The following is a 19,790-nucleotide window of genomic DNA, read 5'->3' as shown; positions in this document are numbered from 1 at the left end:
ACGCCCCCACAGTAGAAGATAGAAAAATATTTCCTACCACGGGAAACAGCGCATGCCAACTTTGAAATTACTGCTGGGTAGGCACCAGGGGCGTAGCCAGACTTTGGTGGGAGAGGGGTCCAGAGCCCGAGGTGAGAGGGCACATTTTAGCTCCCCCCCCTGCCACTTTTAACCCTCCCCCCCCAGGTGCCACCCCTCCCCTGTCCCTTTTGATCCCCTTTCCCGCCACCGCCAACCTTCCCCCGCCACCGCTAGGTACCTTTGCTGTTGGGGGTCCTCACCCCCCCCCCCCGCCAGCCGGTCCCCTTCAGCACCGGTCTCCGAGTCTGGCGCGTTCGCTAATCTGGATTCTGTTTCTGGTAATTACAAGGGTAATGGGTGCCTTAGGCGATCTCTCAGCCCTACTCTCCCCTTCATTTTACTTTCAGGTCCCTGCCTGCCGTCTCCCCCACCCCCACCCCCACCCTCCAAGTCTTTAGTTTAATTATCATCAATCATGATAATCATACAAACATTCTATTAAAAGCAGGTTAAAGTATGTGCTGATGGATCTTTGAATACATGTGGCTGTGCTTTGCTGCCCTAGGCACCTGCCTAGTCATACCTAGTGGTGGGGCCGGCCCTGCCTATCACCTCATACCTCCTAACCCTCTGGTCTAGTGGTTCTCAATCCAATCCTTGGAACACACCCAGCCAGTCAGGTTTCAAGATATCCACAATGAATATATATGAGAGATTTGTACGCACTGCCTAAATTTTATGCATCCCTATTTTGTGCATATTCATTATGGAAATCCTGACATCACAACCGGCTAGTGGTGTCCAGAGAGCCCTTTTCTGTGCCAGTTGCTCCAAGCACTGCAGTGTTCTCTGTTCTAATCCCTTCTGTCTTTGTGACTTGTGCATTTTTCTTCTTACCCCAGAAGATTATGAGCAGCTAGTGGAAGACATTGTGAGAGACGGTCGGCTGTATGCCTCTGAAAACCACCAGGAAATATTAAAGGTGAGAGAACTTGAATTTCTACTTGCCTGTGCTTTGATTCTTTGAATCAAATTTCCCAAAGGGTTTGTCTACCTTTTGGAGTTAGCAAATTCTATCTGCTATTCATAAGGCAACTTGTTACCCTTACAATTTACCCAGATAAAAAGAGGTGGTACTGAACACTTTCCTGAGACACAGTTAAATTTTAGCCAGTCAGCACAAACCAGCTAAAGTTACCCAGAAAATAATTACCCTCAAGTGATCCAAAAAACCTTATTCAGGTATATTCAGTAGCCCGTTCACCCAGCAAAGTCCAGATAATAAGTATCCAAACAGCTTTTCTGTTCAGCTGCTTTTAGAGTACGTACTTTTCCGTGTTTTGATATGCGTGGTGCCGTCTCTTTCAATCTATTTCCTTGATCTCCACATTCTCTCTCGTTTTCAGAGAACGTGAAATACAGGTAAGCGTTTTCTGCTTTCATGCTTCCCTCCCTTTTGCTGAATCTTGGATTGTATGTGCTTTAGGAACCCTTCAACTTACGTTATTTCATTTCATGTATTTATTTATTCATGACATTTATGCTCCATGTTGGCCCGAAATAGACTCAAGTTCAATGTGGCTTACAAACAAACAATAAAGTGAATAAAACATAATCACGTACAGAATTTAACACAAATTACAAATTATGCACTGCGCATTCAGTCGATGTTACAAAAATACGCATGTTGTCAACTTCATCTTTCGGTCTTGTTTCTTGACAGGATAAGAAGCTGATTAAAGCATTTTTTGACGTGCTAGCACATCCTCAGAACTATTTCAAGTACACAGAAAAGCACAAAGAAATGCTACCCCGATCCTTCATCAAACTCGTCCGTTCCAAAGTCTCCAGCTTCCTCAGGCCTTATAAATAGCCATTTGACTGCAGGGGCAGCACCACTGCATATGTGGCAGCCGTATAACAGGGCACCTACAGCCATGGAAACTGTATTTGGTCCTATTTTTGTTTTTAACAGCTTTTTAAAACATATCTCCCTATGCAGACTTTTTTTTAATGCTTTCCTCAAACAAGTTGTTTCAGTGCTGACTTTTGTTTACACACATATACATCTGTGCTTATTTGTGTGTCTCTCTGCAGCCACCGACACACAAACACACTTCGGATACGTGCCCATATGCGCTCCAAGGAGAGCCGTCCGTTCCAGTAGCGGGCCTGCCAGCTGTACTGCGATATTTCCCGGTTGTGAACGAAGGTGACCGGACGGACCTGAGAAAATCCTTGTATTTGGAAGGCATGTCTGTCTGCCGTTCTGTTGTGGTTACGATATAGCTTTGCAGAGGAGATCACAAAGGAAAACACAAGTTTTCCACATTTATAATCCTCCCCAGCCCCAAAGAATCAAACTGGCAAAAAGATTGGAAGCAAAACTACTTCAGCATCTTTCTGCATTGGAGGGAGGAAAGTCATCTTTCTCTGTTTTAATGTCTGAAGAAATCCTGGTCTGTTCCTGTTCTGGAGACAAACAGACACAAAGCAAAAGCTGCCGTAATTTTAGGACACACCTGATGCGTAAATGCTCTTACACCAGACCTCTCCGATGAGTCCTGCCAAAGAGTAATTCAAAAATAACACTAACAGTAATGAGAACATTGTGCACTAATATCCTTTCGTTCCCTCTCTTTCCTCTAACCATGTATTAAGTGCAATCATTTGTGTTTTCTTCGTTATTTAGAGGGAAGTTTTCTACTAGAAACAACAATATTTATACCTGCCTGAGAAATGAGAATGTGGTGTATTTTTTTTTTTTTAAACAAACCAGAAAATGTTTCGATTGTGATGACGTTTTTGGTTATTTAAATCTTACTCCTCACACTCCTGTTCCCTGCAAGAAAAGAATTTCAGGTTGGGAAGGCAGCTGTGCTCTGGCACTGACTTCAGTTAAGGAAACCCTATTTTAATTTTTACATCACAATTCCTGCAGAAAGCACTGCATTGTTTTGAAAGGGCAGATCCCTGGTGATTCTCAATAGGCGAGATCTGCAAAATTGATTTAAGTGTATTGTCTATTGCAGGGGGGGACTGACCATTGGGGCAACTGGGCGGTGCCTGAGGGCCCAGAGGGTCTGGCCAGTTGACTGCTGCGGCATACTACAACCCCCCTCCCCCAGTCCTACCTTGAAGGGCTCTGATGGTCTAGTGGTCTCTGCGGGGGGGGGGGGGGGGAGGAAAGAACAACCAGTGGCTTAGCCACAGGTGGGCCAGGTGGGCCAAGGCCCACCCACTTAGGGCTCAGGCCCACCCAACAGTAGCACACGTTTGGTGGTAGCTGGTGGGGATCCCATGCTCAGCCAGCTGAAGACTTCCCCTTGATGGTAACGAAAACAGTACTCTCAACGATACCGGCACCTGCTCATGTTCAGTTTTCTGCACATGCCGGCTGCAGACTGAAAAGGTAGAAATTAGCGTTTTCTCACCTGCTGAGATATTTTTTTGGTGGTGGGGGCGGGGGGGGGGGGAGAGCACTTGGTGCCCACCCACTTCTTGCCTAGGCCCACCAAAAATCTGTAGTCTGGCTACACCCCTGACAGTTGTGTAGCCACAGGTGGGCCTGGGTGGGCACAGGCCCACTCACTTTGAAATCAGGCCCACCCAGCAGCAATGTGGCTGGCAAGGCTCTCCAAGCCCTGCCGGCTGAAAGCTTTCTGCATCTCCCCCTTCCCTCCCCCAGTGATCAGGGGTCTCTTAATTGCACTCCTTCAAGCCCCCGGTACCTTTTAAATCCTTCTGTTCTTTACTGGCAGCAAGTAGAGACTTATACCTACTGCTCACGCTGACGCTGCATTGAACCTTCCCTCTGATGCAACTTCCTGTTCAGGAAGTTGGGTTGAGGGAAGGCTCAGGGCCGGTGTGAGCAGCAGGTACGAGTCACTGCTGGCAAAGAAGAGGATTTAAAAGGTACCGGGGGGGGGGGGGGGGCTTGAGGGAATGCAGTTAAGAGACCCTGCCAATTGCTGGGGAAGAGATGTCGAGCTAGGGGCGGGGTTTTCATGCCCACACACTTTGGGCTTAGGCCCGCCCAAAATTATGTGTCTGGCTACACCCCTGGGACACCTAAGTTGGGGGACAGCATTTACACCAGGTTTTAGCAGACCCTAAGTCTGGCACCTAAATATAGACGCATGAATAAGCATGAGTCTGTACAGGGCACGTGCCCTTTTTAGAATTGAGCTTAGTGCCAGTTTTTTGAGCATTATTTACTGAATCTGTTCCAAAATCTATAGAAAGAAATGGGCTTGTAATCCATATGGAGCAATTTCCAACTGCGTTGGGAAAAAGACCGTGCATATCTTTTTACCCACAGGCTTCACACCAGTTTTCATATCAAAGGCATGTGTGTACATCTAATTTGAAACTCACACCAGGTAGAAAGTATATGCCAAGTCACTTGCAGCTGAGTTTCTACAGGTAGAGGTTTTGCTGGAAAAATGCATGCAAAGATTTGAAAATGCAATTTACATGCCTACCTTTTCCAATGTAAATATGCCCCTGGAATCGGTTCCTGTCACCGAGGGAGGGTAGTTTTCAGATAGCAGATTAATGTGGATAGAATATTTTGAAAACTATTCCCCACCCCCAAGGCTCTGGATTATGAATGGCAGATATTTGAGCAAAAACAAACATCCTATATAAAGTAACAGCAAACTCAATTTAATTTTGCTTATTTTTTTTCCTTTGAAAAGTCATTGTCTAGAAATTTCCTTTTTATCAGTAAAAAGGGGAAAAGTTTTGAAAGATGCAAGTCCATGTGAAATTCATATTTTTCACTTTTAGTTGCAGGTTTGACAAGTGCTTTCCTTTTCATCCCAATTCATTTTGCCAGTCTAAAAGTTGCCAAACACTGGAGACCAAAGGGTTGGGAACTGCCGTGCTGGGCCCTGTTTTAGCTGCAAACAGCATGACTGAAAACATTTTGCAAGAAAAGGATCCAGGTGATTCCAAACAAGAACATGCAGTTGGGCCTATCCAACTATCCATTTGAGGGAGGTTATAATTGAAGTTACTTTTGCATTGGTGATGCACAGTGCATTTTTTCTAGCATAAAAGGTGCCGGTACTCAAATGCTAAGCCACCCTTCAGGGGTGAGGTGATCACTGAGGGACCCACCCCACAATAGCCAGGCCCCCTGCAACCAGTCACAGAATCTATGACAAGGCAGAATTGGTGTATAGAGCTTTAGCTCTTTCATTAAAACTTGGGGTCCACAGTTCAATTTTAGCAGACAATGGAAAAGGTGCCGGTACTCAGTACCCCCAAGTACCCCCTCAAAAAAAAAAACCCTGGTGATGCATAAAGAGATATTCATTGGCTGTTGAGAGAATCAATGTCTTATTCTAATCTCCTCTTCCACTGGAAACAATAGAGCAGAGATTCCCAAACCTATGTGGGTGACTTCACAGACAGGCAGGTTTTCAAGAGTCCACCGTGATTATTGCATCAGATAAATTTGAATACATATATGCAAATTTATCTTATAAATATCCTGAAAGCCCAACTGACAGTGGGGTCACCAGGCAAGTTTAAGAAACCCTGCCATAGAGCCTGATAAGAAACTTGCACAAGCTGAGGAGGGAGGCCTGACTCAGTTGTAGAACTGTTGGTTAATAATTTTTGCCCGTACAATTATTATACGTTTAAGGGAGTATTCGCTGTCTCTTCCATAAATGTTGGTAATGTCCATTTATGGAACATTACCAACACCCCTAATTAGTGGCGTAGCTACGTGGGGCCTGGGCCCCCTCAGATTTGGCCCTGGACCCCTCCTCCGGCGTCGCCAACCCTCCCCCGTCGCCATCGCCGTCGAATACCTGTGCTGGCGGGGGGTCCCCAATCCCCGCCAGCCGAAGTTCTGTGTCTTCAGCCCGTCTCTGGGCCAGCGCGTTGCTGCAGACTGCAGCAGCTGATCTGATTCTGCAAGCGGGAAGCCGATTCTCTTTGCGTGGTATGAATCATCCTGATGTGACGTCAGGACTATTCATACCACGCAAAGAGACGGGCTGAAGAGTCTTCAGTGAAGACACAGAACTTCGGCTGACGGGGATTGGGGACCCCCCGCCAGCTCAGGTACTCGACGGCGATGGTGACGACGACGGGGGAGGGTTGGCAACGCCAGGGGAGGGGTCAAAGATGGCGGCGGGGGTCAAAGATGGCGGCGCGGGGGGGGTCAAAAATGGCGGCGCGGGGGGGGGAATGTGCCCCCTCACCTTGGATTCTGCCCCCCCTCCCACCGAAGTCTGGCTACGCCCCTGCGCCCTAATCAAAATGTTGAAAATGGCTACAGGTTTGGATAGCTAAAACCTGCATCACAGAATTCCGGATGTGTTGAATGTTTTCAGTAGTAACAAGATCACACAGGTCTGATTTATTAAGGGTTTTCTCCACAGACACGGAATGAGAGAAGACACTTAAAGAATTAGGCCTTATGAGTTTGAAAGAAAAGAAAGACACACACAAAAAAACGTGTAATATTTATGTCTGCCTTTTGCAATGCATCACAATTAAACATCTCCTGCCAAATGATAAAATCATGAAAACTTTAGTTTATGAAGTTATTTGCACTTGAAAATTGTATCTGAACTTGTAAATGAAAGAAGTTTGGATTTTGTATTTGTTTTTTGTTTTTTATTATTTTAAATTACTAAACCAGATTTCATGGTGGTGTGTTTCTTTCGCCAGCTGTGTTCAGTTAATTTTGTTCTGATGGACTTTTTTTTTTAATATTATGAAATTAGGTTTTATGGTTGATTGGTACTGGGGGGGGGGGATTATAAGGAGTGACAAAATAAGTCAGTTCTTAACTCTTATTTTAAGGTATAACGATATAGGGCTTTGTTTACACGAGTAAAGACGGGATTGATAAGGCCAGTATGCTTTGATGCATGAGTTTAAAAAAAAATACAAACAGGACTGTTCCAAGTTACATAACATACATACAAGCTCATTTTCAAAGCACTTAGCCTCCCAAAGTGCTTTGAAAATATGCCTCATAGTAACATAGTAGATGACGGCAGAAAAAGACCTGCACGGTCCATCCAGTCTGCCCAACAGTATGTAGAAGTAGTTTCTCTCCTGAATACATATTGGTTGTGTGTGAAATATAACAAAAGTGTTCTCTTCTAAATGCCCTACTAAGCACATTAACTACTTGTGTTCTGTCACTAATCAACAGTTTCAGTGAACACAGGCTGTAAAACTTTCTTTCCCACACCCTGCAGAGAAAAGGTCTCTCCCTCTCTGAAGTATACTACCTTTTACATGGATGATATCTTTGCCCCATTTTTTTCTGTCTCCCAGAATACTGATGATGTCTCTTTATTTCTCAATAATACTCAGAACCAGAATTGCCATTGGTGCCAATTTGTACCTACCAACTTGCGGATCGAGCCTACCTGAGCAACCTCCGATGCCGCCTATGAACTGGCCGTGGTTTAAGAGTCCACTGAAAGTTGCTATGGAAACTGTCATTGACCTAACACAGTGCACAATATGAAAAGGGTCTCTACGTTGATCAGCCCCTTTCTTGTCTGAAAGATATTTTGACTACCTACTGCCCAGAGTTCATCTACTCCAGTCTAGTCTAGTGCATTACATTGGCAGCACTAGAACAGATGAGCAGACTAATGTTTCAAATAGCAGCCCGTGAACCAGAGTTCACGTCCCACTGATATTCCTTGTGACCTCGGACAAGTCACTTAACTCTCCACGGCTTCAGGTGCAAACTTAGGGGTCCCTTTTACTTAGTGGTAATAAGCACTATCGCATGCATACCATGCGGGAAAATGCACTACCGTAGGGTTTGCTCAGCTGTCCCAGGGTAGTGTTTGCATCTGTGCACACTTTCCAGGTTCTAAATAATGCTTCTTATTTTTTAGAGCTGCGGGGGGCGTGTGGGGGGGGGGAGGGCAGAGAGTAGGCGTCCCCAGCACTAATCAGCACAGCTATATTGCCACGTGCCTACCCATTAGTGCAAGGTTAGCACATATGTCCTTTCTGCCTACTTAAACAGGTGTTTGGTAAGGGCTCACGTGCTGATGGCCACGTGCTGATTTGGAAATTACCGCATGGCCATTAATTGAGGAAATGAAAACTTGCTGCTGTGGAGGAGGAATAGCATGATCAACAAGACACTTCCAAAAAGCCAAGAAGACAAGAGGGTAGAGAAATATTCTTCAATCGTAGATAAGACTCGACACAGCACTGTGTTTCGGCAAACAAAGCCTGCCTCAGGAGTCTAGAAATTAAAATACATAAATATCAAACCATAAATATATATAAAATATACAACAAATTTATACATAAAAACTATACATTAAAAAAGCATACATAAAAAACTGACAGAACATTATAACAACTACTACTACTACAAATCTTTTCTACAGCGCTACCAGTCGTACGCAGCGCTTCACAATTGAACATGAAAAGACAGTCCCTGCTCAAAAGAGCTTACAATCTAAATCAGGACAGACAGCCAGGACAAATAAGGGATAAGGGTAGGACAGACAGATAGGACACATAGAGAAAGGGGACTATTGAAGAGAGGAAGACAAGATAAAAGTTACGAGCAGGTGACAAGTTAGGAATTAAAAGCAGCATCAAACAGGTAGGCCTTTAGCCCGGATTTGAAGGCGGCCAGGGATGGAGCTTGACGTAATGGCTCAGGAAGTCTATTCCAGGCATAAGGTGCGGCAAGATAAAAGGAACAGATATAAACTGTGGAATGTTGAATACAGTCATATCATTGCAAGTAGATAGCACAGAATGCTGACGGTGTCGTGTCTTATCTACTATTAAAGAACATTTCTCTACTCTCCGTCTCCTTGGCTTTTTGGAAGTGTCTTGTTATCATGCTACTCCTCTGGAGCATTGTCCCTCTCATAGTGGATCCAGTTTCTCCACCTTGGTAGTTGTTCCCTGAAATGAAAACTTGGCCATTTTACAGCTGCGCTAAAGGTGGCCTCGGTGCATGGAGAAACTCACACACTAGTCATAGTTCAGCCCAGTAAAAGGGCCCCTTAGATTATGAGCCCAACAGGGACAGGGAAATATCTATTGTACCTGTCAAATAAAAGTGAACTATGAGCACCTGAATGTAACTGACTTAAGCTACTCCTGAAAAGGTGTGAGCTAAATTAAAAAAAAAAGACACACTTCTTCGAATCTTCATTTTCAGAGATGAATACGTATTCATTATGGATAAAGTTATCAAACAGTTCACAGGTATATGTAACCCACGGACTATGGACCAGTTTTCAAAGGAAAATATTCACTTTTGATTTGCAACTCAGCGCAGGTACGCACTGGCACCTGATTTCTGTGAAAAATGAACGGGGATTCTCAAGCCAGTCCTCGGGAACACCTAACCAGTCAGCTTTTCAGGATACCCACAATGAATAAGCATGAGATAGATATGCATGCATTGGGGGTAGTATACACAAATCTACATATTCATTGTGGATATCCAGAAAATCTGACTGAGGACTGGGCTGCAAACCCCTGGGCTAGAGTTGTTAACATGCACTAATGTGTTAGTAGCTCTCATTGCATAAAATGAGACCTGCATACAATAAAAACACATTATTAACTGGCTTAATAGTTTGGAAAATGCAACCTGTGGGTGTTATTTTGCTCTCCCAACTTAAATGTGCCCTTAAGAAAGTGGCTGATTCCATCAGCTGCTGCATCTTAAGACATTAAGGGCTAGATTCTACATATGGTGCCAAAACAACTGGCGCTGAAAAAAAAGCACTATTCTATAAGCTACGCTTAAAGTTCGGCGCTGTTTATAGAATAGCGCTTACACCCAGGAATTGCACCTAATTTTACACATGACCATTTGCACCAACTGAAATGTGGTGCAAAGGTACCCAACTAAATCAAGCACATATGCCCGTTATTCTATAACAACACGCATAAATTTTAGGAATGCCCCGTTACACCCATGTCCCATCCATTTCCACGCCCCCTTTTTCAGATCCAGTGGCGCAGCTATGGGTGGGCATAGGCCCACCAATTCTTGGCTCAGGCCAACCCTGTCTGCCCCCACACACACACACACACACGCACACACTTCTGGGGTGGCTATCTGGCTCCCCTCACTTCCTCCCTTCCTCTGATCAGTCTGTGGCCCGCCAACTCCCTCCCTATCTACCTCACCATGTTCGCGAGCAGCAGCAGCAAAACACATCTGCTGCCTGCGCTGGTCTCTGCAGGCTTCCCTATGCCACGTCCAGTCCAGGCAGAGGAAACAGGAAGTGACATCAGCGGGATGTGGCAGAGGGAAGCTTGCAGAGACCAGCGCAGGCAGCGGATGTGTTTTGCTGATGCTGCAAGCAAGTGAACGTGGTGAGGTACATCAGGGAAGAGGGTTGTCGGGTTGCAGGAAGGGGCAAGTACCGAATCTGAGCGTGGAAGAGAGGGAAAGAGATGCAGGACAAAGGATGCGCACCCCCCCAAATCTGCATGTGCAATTTTGGGCAACTTTTATAGAATTAGGGGGAAATTGGGCACCTTAGAAACAAAGAACTGTTTGGAATAATAAAAGTAGTTCACTGGGCAAGTTCCTCTATGCAAATCCTAAGGTAGCCTTACGGTAGGGATTCGTTTCTCTGCATATCTTTCAGGACAAAGGAATGTGGGATAAACAACATGCAAGATTTCAAAATGAAATCACTGTGCATACTGCTGCAGGCCTTGTAGCATGACTTTTCTCCTGAGACGTTCCCTCTGAAAATAAAATTGCAACATATCTGCGGAGCCTGCATGGTCTATGCAGAAGTTCATTATTGCTCTCCCCTAGAAAGGAGACTGAAAACACCAACTGCCTGCATAGAAACATAGAATCATGACGGCAGATAAGGGCCCAATGGCCCATCCAGTCTGCCCTTCCTCAGTAACCACTAGCTCCTCCTTTTCCTAAGGGATCCCATGTGCCTGCTCCATGCTTTCTTAAACTCCGACACAGTCCTCATCTCCAGGACCTCCACTGGGAGGCCATTCCATGCATCTACCACCCTTTCCTTGAAATAGTATTTGCTCAGATTCCTCCTAAACCTATTTCCTCTTAACTTCATCCTATGCCCTCTCATTCCACAGTTTTCCTTCATTTGGAAAAGGCTCACCCAGTGGCGGGGCGGTGGGGGCGATCCGCCCCGGGTGCACGTCGCTGGTGGGGTGTTGACTCCACTGGTTCCCTGCTCCCTCTGCCCCAGAACAGGTTACTTCCTGTTCCGGGGCAGAGGGAGCAGGGAACCAGCGGAACCGACACCCCCCCCCCCCCCCCCCAGCAGCATGCACACGGCAGGCAAGAATGCACTTGTGGGGCGGGGGGCTTGGATGATGCGCCGAGGGGGGGGGGTGATGCGCCGAGGAGGGGTGTCATGCTGCACCCGGGGGGGGGGGTGTAGCGGCGAACCGCCCCAGGTGGCAGCCGCCCTCGCTACGCCACTGGGCTCACCTCCTGTACATTAACGCCACGGAGGTATTTAAATGTCTCTATCATATCCCCTCTCTCCCGCCTCTCTTCCAGCATACACATGTTGAGGTCCGTAAGCCTGACCCTATATGTTTTATGACGCAGACCATTTACCAGTTTGGTAGCCACCCTCTGGATCTGCAGGCATGTACCCAGTTGGCCACTCCTCTCATGAAAAGATGGTATGATGCAGCAGCTGATAACATAAAACAATTGACTCCTACTGCAGTGCGACTGCCCACAGGCTCTTACCATATTGGTAAATTTGCCCTTAAATCTAAAGACATTCCACCAGAGATTCTGTGCTATTTAACCGGCCAGAACAGCTACTGATCAGTTAAAAAGCACTTTAACCGGGTATCCGCTGATATTCAGCAGGGGCTAACTGACTATCCCCTGCTGAATATCCACCTATTTTGTAAAGCCGGTTTAGCAGCCATATTTGGCCACATGAAAAGGTGGGATATCTTTGGCTGGTTTAAAAATAACTGGCTAAGTCTGAATATCGATAGCACTGGACAATATTTCAGCGAAATGAAGTGTAATACCAATAATAACACCAATTGTATTTTGTACCCTGAAATGGCAATGCCATTACAGGTATTTGTAAGCCACATTGAGCCTGCAAACAGGTGGGAAAATGTGGGCTACAAGTGCAATAAATAAATAATGAGCTGAAATGAGCTTAACTAACGTAATCACCTTAAAAACACCGTTGGTGCGTGATATCAAGTTGGTGAATGTGGAGAAAAAGACCTCAGTAGTCACCGCGCGGCAGCAGAACCATAAATGGACTCAATGCCCGCAATTGTTTGACTCCGTTCTTATCATTGGTCAAAACACTCCACTGTGTATAAGTGTAGGTATATTGTGACCAGTTATTAATGTTATGCAAAACTTCAGTAGTCTAAATCTTGTTGCTTGGCTTATTATTGAACCTATGATGTTACTTAGCTTTAAAGTTGCCCAACGGGGCTCTCCGTTTCACTCTATAATCGAGCTTCGTCAGGGGGCCAAGTAACTGGTGGGAGAAGATGAGCCTTCCTATTGGGCTTGGAGAAATATGCTGCATGCACTAATGCTATTAGAACAAAAGCAAGCCCAGGGTTTCCCTAAAAGGAAGAAAATGTTTTTGGCTATCTGGGAAATATATATTCAGTCACTCCCGCATAGGGCTAGAAGTCTGATTTTGAATACTTTCAGGTAGAGGTTCAGTACATTTGGCAAGGGAGATGCTCCTTGCTGTCTGTGCTGGGTTGCCCTCCCTCCTCCCCTTACTCTGTACCCCCCCCCCCTTTCTCTATAACATAACCAAAATTTATCCCTTCCTTTCTGAGCACACTACCAAAATCCTTATCCACACTCTTCTTGCTTAGACTACTGCAACTTGTTTCTCATGGGTCTCCCACTAAGCCATCTATCTCCCCTTCAATCTGTTCAAATCTCTGCTGCATGACTTATTTAGTATTCTCCGAGGACAAGCAGGCTGCTTGTTCTCACGACTGGGTGACGTCCGCGGCAGCCCCCACCAACCGGAAATAAGCTTCGCGGGACGGTCGACACGCAGGGCACGCCCACCGCGCATGCGCGGCCGTCTTCCCGCCCGTGCGCGACCGCTCCCGCCAGTTACTTTTTTTCCGCGACTGAGAGAGTTGTGTTTTCCCCTCTCTCTCGTTTCAGCCGCCGGATTTTTTCGACCGCGTTTACGCGGATCGTCGCTTTTGGCCTGTTCGGCCTCTTCTTCTTCTTCTTTCTCTTTTATTAAAAAAAAAAAAAAAAAAAAAAAGAATTTTGCGCGTGTGGAGCACGCGCTCCTTCTTTTCCCTCGCTTTCTAGCGGGGACGCCTCGTTGCGGCCTAGTGGCCGCTCGGTCGGTTTCAGTTTTCGTGGTGTGATTTTAGCCACCACTGCCGACTTTGACTTCGCCGACGCGATTTTTCCGTCGATGTCCTCGAAGGTCCCGAGTGGATTTAAAAAGTGTGGTCGCTGCGGCCGGCCGATCTCGCAGACCGACACCCACGCTTGGTGCCTCCAGTGCCTCGGGCCGGAGCACAATCTCAAGTCGTGCGTTTTGTGTCTCGGTCTCCGGAAACGGACTCAGGTTGCGAGGCAAGTTCTGCGGGACCGTCTTTTTGGAACTTGCGCCGGCCCCTCGACGTCGACCTCGACGGCATCGGTATCGAAGACCGGTTCTTCGGTACCGGTATCGATGCCCGAGACATCGGCACCGATGGCAGCGACCCCAGGAGAACAGGTCCCGTCGGCCCGCCGGTCCGCCGGCGAGAGTGGGGTAGAGAGACCGCGTGGGCAGTCGGCCCCGGTCACTCCCTCAACTCGTGAGCCACGGGACCGAACCCTGTCGGACCCGGTACCCCGAGACCGAGGGGGATCGACCTCCTCCTCCTCCATGCCCTCCGGCACCGGTGACGTGCACCGGAAAAAAGACAAGAAGCGCCGTCACCGGGAGCCCTCGGTGCACCCTGAAGAGGAGTCGACGCCGAGGCGTCATCGCAGGGAGGAGAGATCTCCGTCGGTGGTGGAGGTACCGACGCGTCGGGGTTCCGGCACCTCGGTGCCGTCTCCTGGCCCCCAGCAGCTTCCGGCACCGACACCCTTACCGGCCCCACCGCCTTTCCCGGCAGCGGGCCTGGACGAGTGCCTCAGAGCCATCCTTCCGGGGATCCTGGAAGGGCTGATGCGCCAGGCTGTGCCGGCGCCGGGGGTGCTTGCGCCCTCGGCGCCGATGACTGTGGCGCCGGCGAGCTCTAGCCCGGCGCCGGGGCAGTCGACACCGCCGCCGCTTGCGGTGCCGGTCTCGACAGCCACGCAGGTGGAGTCCCCGTCGACGTCGATGGAGGGAGCTCCGTCCCCGCCGGCGCGGGAGTCCACCGCTCGACGACACCGAGACCTCGGTGCCTCGACGTCGAGCCGGGCCCGGTACCGGACGCAGCTACATGAGCTAATGTCCGATACCGAGGATGAGGACTCGTGGGGGGAAGAGGAGGACCCGAGATATTTCTCCTCAGAGGAGTCTACGGGCCTTCCCTCGGACCCCACGCCGTCACCGGAGAGGAAGCTCTCACCTCCTGAGAGTCTCTCCTTTGCCTCCTTTGTGCGGGATATGTCTATAAGCATTCCCTTTCCCGTGGTCTCTGTGGAAGAGCCGAGGGCCGAGATGCTCGAGGTCCTCGACTATCCATCACCACCTAGAGAGTCCTCCACGGTACCGCTGCACAATGTCCTGAAGGAGACGCTGCTCCGGAACTGGGTGCGACCACTAACTAATCCCACCATTCCCAAGAAAGCAGAGTCCCAGTACAGGATCCACTCTGACCCAGAGCTCATGCGGCCCCAGTTGCCCCATGACTCAGCGGTCGTGGATTCTGCTCTCAAGAGGGCACGGAGTTCGAGGGATACCGCCTCGGCGCCCCCGGGGCGGGAGTCTCGCACTCTGGACTCATTTGGGAGGAAGGCCTACCAATCCTCCATGCTCGTGACCCGCATCCAATCTTACCTGCTCTATATGAGCATCCACATGCGGACCAATGTGCAACAGCTGGCGGACCTGGTCGATAAGCTCCCGCCGGAGCAGTCCAGGCCTTATCAGGAGGTGGTCAGGCAGCTGAAGGCGTGCAGAAAGTTCCTGTCCAGGGGGATTTTTGACACCTGTGACGTGGCATCTCGTGCTGCGGCCCAAGGTATAGTGATGCGCAGGCTCTCATGGCTGCGGGCCTCTGACCTGGACAACCGCACCCAGCAGAGACTGGCTGACGTCCCTTGCCGGGGGGATAACATTTTCGGTGAGAAGGTCGAGCAGATGGTGGACCAACTGCATCAGCGGGAAACCGCTCTCGACAAGCTCTCCCACCGGGCGCCTTCAGCACCCGCCCCCACGGGTGGGCGTTTTTCCCGGGCACGGCAGGCTGCACCCTATTCTTTTGCAAAGCGTAGGTGCAACCAGCCGGCCCGAAGGCCTCGCCAGGCACAGGGACAGCCCCAGCGCGCTCGTTCTCGTCAACAGCGTGCGCCTAAGCAGCCCCCTGCGCCTCCACAGCAAAAGCCGGGGACGGGCTTTTGACTGGATCCACGGGAACATAGCCGCCCTACAAGTGTCCGTACCGGACGATCTGCCGGTCGGAGGGAGGTTAAAATTTTTTCACCAAAGGTGGCCTCTCATAACCTCCGACCAGTGGGTTCTCCAAATAGTGCGGTGCGGATACGCCCTGAATTTGGCCTCCCTGCCTCCAAATTGTCCTTCGGGAGCTCAGTCTTTCAGCTCCCTTCACAAGCAGGTACTTGCAGAGGAACTCTCCGCCCTTCTCAGCGCCAATGCGGTCGAGCCCGTACCACCCGGGCAGGAAGGGCAGGGATTCTATTCCAGGTACTTCCTTGTGGAAAAGAAAACAGGGGGGATGCGTCCCATCCTAGACCTGAGAGGCCTGAACAAATTCCTGGTCAAAGAAAAGTTCAGGATGCTTTCCTTGGGCACCCTTCTGCCAATGATTCAGAAAAACGATTGGCTATGTTCCCTGGATTTAAAGGACGCATACACTCACATCCCGATACTGCCAGCTCACAGACAGTATCTCAGATTCCGCCTGGGCGCACGGCACTTTCAGTATTGTGTGCTGCCCTTTGGGCTCGCCTCTGCCCCACGAGTGTTTACAAAGTGCCTCGTGGTGGTGGCGGCGTATCTACGCAAGCTGGGAGTGCACGTGTTCCCATATCTCGACGATTGGCTGGTCAAGAGCACCTCGGAGGCAGGAGCCCTCCGGTCCATGCAGTGCACTATTCAACTTCTGGAGCTGCTGGGGTTTGTGATAAATTACCCAAAGTCCCATCTCCAGCCTACTCAGTCTCTGGAATTCATAGGAGCGCTGCTGAATACCCAGACGGCTCAGGCCTACCTTCCCGAAGCGAGGGCTACCAATCTCTTGGCCCTGGCTTCGCAGACCAGAGCGTCTCAGCAGATCACAGCTCGGCAGATGTTGAGACTTCTGGGTCATATGGCCTCCACAGTTCATGTGACTCCCATGGCTCGTCTTCACATGAGATCTGCTCAATGGACCCTAGCTTCCCAGTGGTTTCAAGCCACCGGGAATCTAGAAGATGTCATCCGCCTCTCCACCAGTTGCCGCACTTCACTGCTCTGGTGGACCATCCGGACCAATTTGACCCTGGGACGTCCATTCCAAATTCCGCAGCCCACGAAAGTGCTGACGACGGATGCATCTCGCCTGGGGTGGGGAGCCCATGTCGATGGGCTCCACACTCAGGGTCTGTGGTCCCTCCAGGAAAAGGATCTGCAGATCAACCTCCTGGAGCTCCGAGCGATCTGGAACGCACTGAAGGCTTTCAGAGATCGGCTGTCCTGTCAAATTATCCAAATTCGGACAGACAATCAGGTTGCAATGTATCACGTCAACAAGCAGGGGGGCACCGGATCTCGCCCCCTGTGCCAGGAGGCCGTCGGGATGTGGCGTTGGGCGTGTCGGTTCGGCATGCTCCTCCAAGCCACGTACCTGGCAGGCGGTAACCAACAGTCTGGCCGACAGACTGAGCAGAGTCATGCAACCGCACGAGTGGTCGCTCCATGCCAGAGTGGTACGCAAGATCTTCCGAGCGTGGGGCACCCCCTCGGTGGACCTTTTCGCCTCTCAGACCAACCACAAGCTGCCTCTGTTCTGTTCCAGACTTCAGGCACACGGCAGGCTAGCGTCGGATGCCTTTCTCCTCCATTGGGGGACCGGCCTCCTGTATGCTTATCCTCCCATACCTTTGGTGGGGAAGACCTTACTGAAGCTCAAGCAAGACCGCGGCACCATGATTCTGATCGCGCCCTTTTGGCCCCGTCAGATCTGGTTCCCTCTTCTTCTGGAGTTGTCCTCCGAAGAACCGTGGAGATTGGAGTGTTTTCCGACTCTCATTTCGCAGAACGACGGAGCGTTGCTGCACCCCAACCTCCAGTCTCTGGCTCTCACGGCCTGGATGTTGAGGGCGTAGACTTCACTGCGTTGGGTCTGTCTGGGGGTGTCTCCCGGGTCTTGCTTGCCTCTAGGAAGGATTCCACTAAAAAGAGTTACTTTTTCAAGTGGAGGAGGTTTGTCGTGTGGTGTGAGAGCATGGCCTTAGAACCTCGTTCTTGCCCTGCACAGAACCTGCTTGAATACCTTCTGCACTTATCAGAGTCTGGCCTCAAGACCAACTCAGTAAGGAATCACCTTAGTGCGATTAGTGCTTACCATTATCGTGTGGAAGGAAAAGCCATCTCTGGAGAGCCTTTAGTCGTTCGATTCATGAGAGGCTTGCTTTTGTCAAAGCCCCCTATCAAGCCTCCTGTTGTGTCATGGGATCTCAACGTCGTCCTCACCCAGCTGATGAAACCTCCTTTTGAGCCACTGAATACCTGCCATCTGAAGTACTTGACCTGGAAGGTCATTTTCTTGGTGGCAGTTACTTCAGCTCGTAGGGTCAGTGAGCTTCAAGCCCTAGTAGCTCATGCTCCATATACCAAATTTCATCACAACAGAGTAGTGCTCCGCACCCACCCAAAGTTCCTGCCGAAGGTGGTGTCGGAGTTCCATCTTAACCAGTCAATTGTCTTGCCAACATTCTTCCCCAGGCCGCATACCCGCCCTGCTGAACGTCAGTTGCACACATTGGACTGCAAGAGAGCATTGGCCTTCTACTTGGAGCGGACACAGCCCCACAGACAGTCCGCCCAATTGTTTGTTTCTTTCGACCCTAACAGGCTAGGGGTCGCTGTCGGGAAACGCACCATCTCCAATTGGCTAGCAGATTGCATTTCCTTCACTTACGCCCAGGCTGGGCTGACTCTTGAGGGTCATGTCACGGCTCATAGTGTTAGAGCCATGGCAGCGTCAGTGGCCCACTTGAAGTCAGCCACTATTGAAGAGATTTGCAAGGCTGCGACGTGGTCATCTGTCCACACATTCACATCACATTACTGCCTCCAGCAGGATACCCGACGCGACAGTCGGTTCGGGCAGTCGGTGCTGCAGAATCTGTTTGGGGTGTAAATCCAACTCCACCCTCCAGGACCCGAATTTATTCTGGTCAGGCTGCACTCTCAGTTAGTTGTTCTTCGTAGGTCAATTTCTGTTGTTTCCTCGCCGTTGCGAGGTTCAATTGACCTGGGTTCTTGTTTTGAGTGAGCCTGAGAGCTAGGGATACCCCAGTCGTGAGAACAAGCAGCCTGCTTGTCCTCGGAGAAAGGGTATGATACATACCTGTAGCAGTTGTTCTCCGAGGACAGCAGGCTGATTGTTCTCACCTTCCCTCCCTCCTCCCCTTTGGAGTTGTGTATTTCATATTTTTTGCTAGTCATTCAACTGGCGGGAGCGGTCGCGCACGGGCGGGAAGACGGCCGCGCATGCGCGGTGGGCGTGCCCTGCGTGTCGACCGTCCCGCGAAGCTTATTTCCGGTTGGTGGGGGCTGCCGCGGACGTCACCCAGTCGTGAGAACAATCAGCCTGCTGTCCTCGGAGAACAACTGCTACAGGTATGTATCATACCCTATCTAGAAGCACTATAGAAATGATAAATAGTAGTAACATAGTAGATGACGGCAGAAAAAGACCTGCACAGTCCATCCAGTCTGCCCAACAAGATAAACTCATATGTGCTACTTTTTGTGTATACCTTACCTTGATTTGTATCTGTCATTTTCAGGGCACAGACCGTATAAGTCTGCCCAGCACTATCCCCGCCTCCCAACCACCGGCTCTGCACATCCTTACACAAGTTTTTCCAACATGCTAAGGCCATTTTTGCCACAGCTGTAAAATGGTTAATGTTCCATTTTTTGTATTAATAGCCATGTGCTAATGTTGCCATCCCTTCTGATGAGAAGTACACCAGGATCCAAGTGTATGCAGCACATCTGATCCGAAATATACCAGGATCTAGGTGCATGCAGCCTTGCTGATGAGAAGTACACCAGGATCCAGGTGTATGCACAGAGTATGCAGCCCTTCTGATCCAAAATACACCAGGATCCAGGAGTATGCATAAAGTATACAGCCCTTCTGATCCAAGATACAACTTCATAGTCATACCATCTCATGTAGACCAGGTAAGCTCATGTCATGTCCTGTCATTTAACCTCAAGGAGATAAAGATGAGTTTCCAGTTTTGGCATAGTATAAGAACAAAATATAGGAAGACTGCATTAGGGGCTATTCTAGCCCGTGTAGTTACGTTTAAACAAAAGAGATCTGCAGGAAACAAAATATTTATTTTTATTTTGACTTATAAAACC

The 19,790-nt window shown here is 49.2% G+C and overlaps 1 protein-coding gene across 5 annotated transcripts in view; it reads left to right on the top strand.

Moving 5' to 3' along the window:
* SCUBE3 (signal peptide, CUB domain and EGF like domain containing 3) overlaps positions 1–3,168 on the top strand; it is a 297,033-nt gene extending 293,865 nt beyond the window's left edge. For all 5 annotated transcript variants that reach the window (XM_030221603.1, XM_030221600.1, XM_030221602.1 and 2 more), the window contains 2 exons: positions 924–1,003; positions 1,745–3,168. In XM_030221603.1, coding sequence (XP_030077463.1) covers positions 924–1,003; positions 1,745–1,894 — 230 coding nt within the window. In that variant the 3' untranslated portion in view covers positions 1,895–3,168. The remainder of the gene's footprint in view (positions 1–923; positions 1,004–1,744) is intronic.
* The last annotated feature ends 16,622 nt before the right edge of the window (positions 3,169–19,790 follow it).

The sequence above is a fragment of the Microcaecilia unicolor genome, chromosome 12 (genome assembly GCF_901765095.1).
Source record: "Microcaecilia unicolor chromosome 12, aMicUni1.1, whole genome shotgun sequence".
In the NCBI taxonomy this organism is placed as follows: domain Eukaryota; kingdom Metazoa; phylum Chordata; class Amphibia; order Gymnophiona; family Siphonopidae; genus Microcaecilia; species Microcaecilia unicolor.
Note: the sequence above shows the minus strand (reverse complement) of the source record. Positions and strands in the feature narration are given on the sequence as shown.